Consider the following 8,601-nt stretch of genomic DNA (forward strand, 5'->3'; position numbering starts at 1 on the left):
ACAATAAAGTTGCAAATAGATGCAGATCAAAAATATCACAAGATATTGTCAGGTTGGTACCAAGCTTCATTTTTCAATTAAGCTCTGTACCGACTTAATTGTGATTTTTGGAAACTTTAAATAATTTTACATTTATAACAATGAGAACAAGGCTTAATAATAACAGCTATAACAACAAGAACAAGGCTTAATAATAACAGCATAAATAATCAGGTCTTTTAATACTGTATCGTCTTTGATGCCATAAAAAGTTTAATGTTGAAAATTCGTTTAAAAAAAAAAACAGAAAAGATACTTCATATTTTGCTTTTTTTTTTTTTTGGTGTAAAAATCATCACCGATTTATTAAATAATCGATGAAATATTAATTATAAAATTTCCGAGTCAGTTATTCTCTGTTCTAGTTTTCGTAAGGAATCTGTTATTGGCTTTAAAAAGTCGGTTATTTTCTGTTTTAAAGACCACTGTCTGTTTCATCTATAAAAATAACAGAAATTTTGTCATTTTTTGGCATAGTTATAATTATATGTGAACATCAACTCTCAAACTCGATTTTTAGATTAAAGCCAAACAAACTGCCGTTATGATTATCATTTCATCTCCAAAAATTGGTTGAAATCAACCAGTTTTAAAATAATACTTTTCATTTATATCAGTTACATGTTCGTCATCTCTTATTATTTTTTATATACTTTTATCCTCAACTTTTTATTATAACTTCCCATTAGTCTTAATGTTTCATTATCATATACAGAATTTACTATTACTAACTTTTGGATCTGTCATTTGCATCTGTTATGCGACTAATTGGGATAACCCTTTCCTGTTTTATGTCAGATTTTAATTCTCCATTAACTGATGCATAGCAATATGACATCAATTTTGCAAAATTTTCTTTCTGTATTGGCATGCGGTCGGCCCATCTTTTGACCAAGAACACGAATATTTGTATACAATAACTTCAACAAAACATTGTTAGAAGAGTATACTGGAATGCGAATTGCTTGTTTAAATAATTTTCTTGACAATTTTCCAACTAAAAGAGCTGTATTTAAATAGTCCAGGGTTAACTAGATTTGTCAAGGATAAAAGTGTAATTGCCCTTTACAAGTTTGATACAATATTACATCTGTTTTTAAATAATTGAATTATAATAAGTGTGTGTTATTACAAATGGTTTACGTGTGTATGTATTTTTTTAATCAAATAATAATGCAAATTTGCTATCTATATATATATTTTTGAGAATTTACATAATGTAGGGAAGCAGACAAATTACATAAGGAATAGTACTTATTCGTATTCTAGTATTTACTAGGTACTGTGCATTATCTGTGTTATGCTCAACAAGATTGTGATGTAAGAAAGGAAGAAAACCCAAAAATTTAGTAATAAGAATAACAGCAATTGAATTTTTATATAGTTTTTAGTTTGTTTCAAGTTTTAATTATCTACTTTTATAAATTACGTGGATATCCAAAAGAAAAGAGAAACTCAGTTTTTTGGTGTTGTAAACATTACTCTTGTAAATCATTTTTGATATTCCAAAACATCAAAATCTGAGGCTTTCTTTTCTTTGAGTTAGACAAGGCATACTCCACAAATATTACTTTATTTTAAATTGAGTATGCATTTGAGATAGACGTGCAATCGGTATGTAGAAAAGTTTAAAAATTGGCAGGGGAAGACATTCTTTAGATTGCATAATTTAGTCTAAACATGTGTTTGTTGTGTGTTAATATTTACGAATGTTATCTTATCAACAGTTCGGATTTATTTTGATTTCCTTGATAGTGTAAGATTTTGATACTTAGTTAAATTTCACTTATAACATTCTTTTGTCTTTAAATTAGTCTATTTTCTTTACTCATTACGTGAAAGTAAGATTAAGGTTGTTTGAATTGAATTTAGCTATATTTTAATTTTGTTCAAATGTTTTTTTTTAGAAATTAATTATTTGTCGACTTTTTATTATTAACTAATTTATAAAAGTTGCAGAATTATATCAGATGTATAAAAAAATGTTTATTTAGATATTATGCTGAGAAACTGAAAGGAATAAGTGCTTTTCTGAATGTTGAAGTTGGAAGAAACAGTTACTCCAGCTCAAAAAATGTAGATAATTTTTTCTCGTTTCAGTAAGATTAGCTTTTCGACGAGTGTTTTGTATAAAACTGATAATCATTTTTAAGCGTCCATTAACAGAAATTTTGTTCAGTGGTTAATCGGTAAGAAGTTTACTGCATTTTTTAATTAAAGGCTTTGATGCAAACAAAACTGTTCAAATTCTGAAGGTATTTTTATATTTTAAGTACTTCTTGCTGTATAGTGCGAAAGTATTTAATGTATGAGGACGTCAGTATGATTGAAATGTAACAATAATAATTTTATTATAATTTATGAATTTATAAGTTGTGCATATTTACCATAAATCTTTCAATGTTATATTTGAATCTTATTCTGAATAATGTTATGTAAAGGCAAATTTAGATTTTGTTTAGTGTTTTCATTGAATCTATCCAATTGCATAATTAAAAATTAAGGTTTTTAGTCATATTTAAAGCACATACAAGTGGGAAATGAACAAATACTATTGTTAAAGAACTGTTGAAATTAGAAATGGGAAAAATTTCTAAAATAAATATTTTTACTTTCAATATAATTGCGAATTTATCAAAACAATCTAAATTAGCAATTTATTTATTAATAAAACCTACTTAAAGCCTGTTACCGGTGAGCTTCGTTGAAAATCGTTACAAACGTTTTCGAACTATAAAGTTCTTCTTCAGGTAACTGACGACCGTTAATCGAATGCAATTCGAATAAAATCCCAATGGAATACGATTCCGAATTCTATCGCTTGGATCGTTGACGTCATCCAGGCATGCGCTCTTACCGGCTGTGTACTATCTTAAGTTCTTGTTTATGAGTGCTTGCCATGCCGTTGACAGGGCGATTTCGTCCTTATTGTTGATGCAGTTATCTTCCTTGAGATTAGCCTTATATGTGCACAGAGCTTCTAGCCATCTAAGATGGTTTACGCATTGAGTTGTGTGAATTATTTTGGCTTGATTGAGAAAAGGTTCTATTTCCGGATCCGAGGCATAGATAGCAAGAGCGGTGGTGGACCTCGCGTGTAAAATATCACTCTCGTGTTCTTTTAGTCTTACTTCCAGGGAGCGCTTCGTGGATCCTACGTAGATTAGACTTCTGTCTGTTCTATGGTCCATAATCGGGATGGAGTATACGCCCGGAAGTCGTTCCTTGTTGGAAATGTCTTTACCGTTCTTTAATATATCCGAAATTGTAGCGCATCTTCCATACAAGGAACGTCTTCCGGGCGTATACTCCATCCCGATTATGGACCATAGAACAGACAGAAGTCTAATCTACGTAGGATCCACGAAGCGCTCCCTGGAAGTAAGACTAAAAGAACACGAGAGTGATATTTTCCACGCGAGGTCCACCACCGCTCTTGCTATCTATGCCTCGGATCCGGAAATAGAACCTTTTCTCAATCAAGCCAAAATAATTCACACAACTCAATGCGTAAACCATCTTAGATGGCTAGAAGCTCTGTGCACATATAAGGCTAATCTCAAGGAAGATAACTGCATCAACAATAAGGACGAAATCGCCCTGTCAACGGCATGGCAAGCACTCATAAACAAGAACTTAAGATAGTACACAGCCGGTAAGAGCGCATGCCTGGATGACGTCAACGATCCAAGCGATAGAATTCGGAATCGTATTCCATTGGGATTTTATTCGAATTGCATTCGATTAACGGTCGTCAGTTACCTGAAGAAGAACTTTATAGTTCGAAAACGTTTGTAACGATTTTCAACGAAGCTCACCGGTAACAGGCTTTAAGTAGGTTTTATTAGTTTAATCCGGTGTAGTAGCGGTTGTCACGTATTATTTATTAATGCTCTAACTTTTACTACTTATATTCAACTGTGAAGTTATACGGCAGATCATTGTTAGGTAACTTTACAATTAAGTAGGTACATACAGGGTGTCCAAGAAGTCACTGTGCCCGGAGAAATTTGTAACAGCATTAAAGTTATAGGTACTTATTGCATACGACACCTGTAACTTTTAACATCATTACAAATTTCTCACTGTACAGTAATTTCTGTATACAATAATAATAATACCTTTGTTGATAACTAACTTCATTATACTGTGTTTAAAAATTGTGATAAACTTAAAAAATGAATTAAGCGCTTAATTTTTATGATTGTCGACAGAAAGAGACACTGTTTACACATGTTTCTAATTTATTTGATTCCTTAAATTTACTTATCTGAATATTAAAAACTGGTATATACAGGTAGCATGAATGTATAAACTTGTATTATGCGAATAAAATTGTTTTGTAATTCAGCCATGGTGGTCGTCGTACCGACACGAGGATGATAACTGAATTGAAAGGATAAACATTTTTGTGTACTTACGCTTCGGAGATGATTGTTTAGTTCACGATTTTAATCGATTATTACTATTAATCATATATTTGATTTGCTATTATGTTATGATATTCCAGTATTAGTAATTTAGTAGTTTGGTTATCTGATAAATTTAATAGCACAAATTAATGAAATCAATTGGTGGATGCTAATTGGAAAACTGCAGTTTGGAGTACAAATGCAGTTTGGCATGGATCATTCAAATGGAACTTTTATTTTCCTATTCATAATTTATTGTTATTTTTTTTAAAATCTATATTAATTCTTAGATTATATTGAAAAATAACAGTTGGACTGCCATGTAAAAAAATAACAGATGTTAATTTTCAGTCCCGTCTTATTGGGCATCCAATGTACAATTAGAAATTAAGACAATGTTCTATAGTTGGTATTATTGGTTGCCTAATAGACTTAAAATCAAATTTGTTTTTTTTTTACTTAATGTTTGAATAGAAATTATTAAGGTGTGAAAATTTCAGCCGCAATTAAAGAAAATCAATTTCTCCACCATGGCTGTCCTTCATTTTTACATTACTAATTACTTAGTGATGACTAAAAAAATGTCACTGTGACAAAGCTCAGTCTATTTTTTTTTTCTAGCATAAATTTTTTTGTTTTGGTTACTGCCGCCAATGAAACGGATCATGTACCTAAGGCTAACTGTGTTTTTGAAGAAAATTTACATTTATTTGTTGAAAACTATGACTGGCGTTGGGCAGCACTTTGTTCCAGAAAATGATTTTCTTTATTATCCACTGGAAAATGAGTTGTCGTGTCCAGCAGAGACGAAGGAAAAGCCCTTCTCTGGGACTCCACAGTCTTTGTTGGATGTCGGTATTCTGTATTATTGTTGCACATCTGTCAAAGACAGAAATATTGATAGATTAAATTTACATGCCATTCCAATGAAAATTTCACTCCATGTATGGTAATTCGAGGTTGATTTGATTGGTTTTAGTGACCCCGCCACATTGGAAGCAAGCTCAGAATCAAAGGCGAGTCCCCTACAGATTGACGGTAATTATGGACCAATAAACATTTTTCTAAAACTGTCGCCAGAATTTTGTGAAAAAAGATCCCTGGAGAAGGGCTTTTCTTTGTCGTAATGCAAAAAAGAATCATGTGTGTTAATTAAGATTTGCTTTTAACTTCCTTTGACCAGAGAGTATTGAGTGTTTCCTAAGTAAAAACCATTTTAAAAATTCTATTGCAAGGCAGAGAGAGAATATTTCACATTACTCATTTCTGTTTATTCTCCAACACCGAAAAAATTTAGTCTTACCAAAATCAAATAATTATTAATTAATAATATTTTAATAAATGGAAAATTGAAAGTAAACTAGAGCAAAAAGAATGTTAAGTTACTAAAGTTTAAGCTGCTAAAATTATTGCAATGCTCAATTACTAAAATCATACGGATCTTAAAAATTTTAATGGTTTTTATCATTTTCTTACAGACCCTTTGGGACGTAATTAATAAGTAGACTAAATAAAATAAAGAAAACATTTGATTAGAGGACAATTGTGTTTTGGTTGCTGCCGTAATAAAAATTTTATCAAAAATAATTGAAAAATTTATGAAATAAATATAAAATGTTGTCTTGGGATGCTTTTAAGAGCACAACCTTTCATGTTTTTCTTAATTAGTGGAATAACTCATGGTCACGATAAAGTGTATTGTCAAATTTACTTTCTGTTGAGTGAAAAATCAGTATAATAATTACATGAAAAGTTAAATTTGGAAAAACTTTCATCATTACAAAGACTTGGTGTTTTGGAGAAAGCTGTGAATTATTCTGTCTGTCCCAAATGTTTTGATTAATCATGCTTATGAAACAATTTGTACTCTTGTTTTAATTTTTAATAATTGTTATAATTATATTTTAAATTGACTGCTTAAAATAATTTTTTTAATAATAAAAAATTTACTAAAAAACTTTTAAAGATCTTAACTTAAAAATCTTAAATTATAATCATAATTTAGCGTATTCATTTCTGTTGAGAGTAATGACATATTTCTCTTTTCGATATTTCAGCAATGATTGCCAGTCAGCAAGCAGTAGCTGCAGCCGTTGGCACAATCCATCCTTACGTGCCAAAACAGTTTGATGTGCAACCTTCTAAGAGGAATTCTTTATTGGAGTGAAACGTGCCATCGACTCGTGCTCATCATGCACCGTAGTTTCTTGCATGTGTTTGTATCGGAAAATTATATCGAAGCAAATGATGCACCGCAGCTTTATTGTTCAAGTTAATCATCGAAAGAATTTGATGAATCCTTCCACCATTGATCTTAGGACCAGTGCAATTTGGAATATTTAATGCATTAACAGACAGTTTCTTGCTGGCAAGTTCTATTGATGTCTTGTGAATCCTACATAAACAAACTGCTGGAATCAGTTGTTTGCTTCGGCTAGAATGGTTTTAGTGATTAACCAAAAACAAGAACATTTACATGTGAGTTTTCATTTCCATGGTGAGACATTCACTTGTTGAGAAGTGATCATGTGCAGAGATGATAATGTTTTTTAATCTGCACGTCCAGATGAAAAATTTGATGACAATATATATATACGGTATATATATATATATATATGTATCTAGCATGCACTTTAAGAAAAAAAAATATCAGACATTGATCGAAATGTTTCTTCCACACATCATGAACTATTTCTGTATCTCGCCGCAAGACGGGAAACCATGTGGTGTTAATTCATTTCTTTTTATTTTATAGACATTGCCTTGCATTCAAAACAGTATGTTGTTAGAAACCATGACTGTGATGAGTCCGTGGTATTTGAGTCCACGATCGAGTGGCCAACCTGCTTCATGTACAAAGTGTTGTATATTATGTGTTTATGTAAAACTTTCGACAGTTTCCGGTCCCTAAGAAAACACATGTTGGTGTTTTGACTGTTGTATTTTTATGACACAGAATAAATCTGTGCATTTGAGTTCTTAGACATCAAAATTAGTATCATTTGTTTGATATCACATTATTTAATATTCAAAGTTTTAATAGTGTTTGATAAAAGATAAAATAGTTTAAAAATTTTTAAAGACGGCTTTCCTGAAAAGATAAGAAAAGTTACTTACATTAAAGGATTACAGGAGCTATTTTAATATTTATTTGTGAGAAAATTATTCGAAATTTATATATTAAATACTATTCTCGTAAGTTATTGTCTCCCAAAAACAATAACATTATTTAAACTTAGTTTTGTTTATTAGTTTATACAAAAATAGATACAATTGCTCCTATAATCTTTCTACACTGTTATGGTTAATATTACAGGATGTATTTGATTACACTACATTGATTAAAATAATAATAAGGAAATGGGGTATTAATAAAGTATTTTAATGTTTATTAAAATTGTAGCCCATAATTTAAGCTGTATCATTAATATTTGTTGAATTATTAGAAATATACATCTTTTTTTAATATTTAAAATCATTAAAGATGGAACTTTTATGTTCCTAAGGTTTGTTTTGATTACAATAAAGTAATACAATTTGATTGATTTATTTAAAATACAATTTTTATTGAATAGAACAATTGGTTTTGGCAAGTCAGTTGTCGCCTCTAGATTTCAAGTTCGAAATTACTAACAATTCGAAACAGTTTTAAATTTTGAATTTAAATTGTTTTCAACTGTTAAATACGAAACCTGCAGATGGGAATTGACTTGGCAATGTTGATTATTCAGTTTTAATAGAACGTATCTTGCAACAAGTAGACAAAGTGCATTATTTTGAAGTCATTTTCTTAGAAGAAGGAGAACGAGAAAAGGGGGAATTATCCCACAATGGTTTTTCAGATCATTCAAAAATTCTACTTGCATAGGATTCGAATTTGCCAAATCGTATAAAATTAGAAAATTTATAGGAAAACATGAAAATGGAAGTGTGAAAAGAGATGGATCAATGTTATTTTTAGCTTGTCATGATGTCATTAATGATCATGCTTTATTCCTCGTAGGAAAATTTAGTTGTGATCATTAAAATTAGATGGTTTATTTATTAAATTAATTATAAGATGTCAATTGTGGAATGTAAGTTAACCTTAATTGTGTGATCAAATATTCTCTTAATTGTAGAATACTTTAAATATTGTTATAATCAGAAA

The 8,601-nt window shown here is 30.2% G+C and overlaps 1 protein-coding gene across 9 annotated transcripts in view; it reads left to right on the forward strand.

The window, feature by feature from the left end:
- Positions 1-7,443, forward strand: part of LOC136972010 (zinc finger protein 608-like) — an 86,614-nt gene extending 79,171 nt beyond the window's left edge. For 6 of the 9 annotated variants that reach the window (XR_010880267.1, XM_067266555.1, XM_067266554.1 and 3 more), the window contains one exon: positions 6,509-7,443. Coding sequence is in view for 6 of the 9 variants with exons in the window: in XM_067266555.1 (XP_067122656.1) it covers positions 6,509-6,618 (110 nt within the window). In the remaining 3 variants the exon portion in view is untranslated. Of the gene's footprint in view, positions 1-5,430; positions 5,595-6,508 lie in introns of those variants that run through there. The other 3 variants (XR_010880265.1, XM_067266557.1, XR_010880266.1) reach the window with 3 other exon arrangements.
- Positions 7,444-8,601: the final 1,158 nt, after the last annotated feature.

Source organism: Centruroides vittatus, unplaced genomic scaffold (genome assembly GCF_030686945.1).
Source record: "Centruroides vittatus isolate TY-2023 unplaced genomic scaffold, ASM3068694v2 contig_2747, whole genome shotgun sequence".
Taxonomy (NCBI): domain Eukaryota; kingdom Metazoa; phylum Arthropoda; class Arachnida; order Scorpiones; family Buthidae; genus Centruroides; species Centruroides vittatus.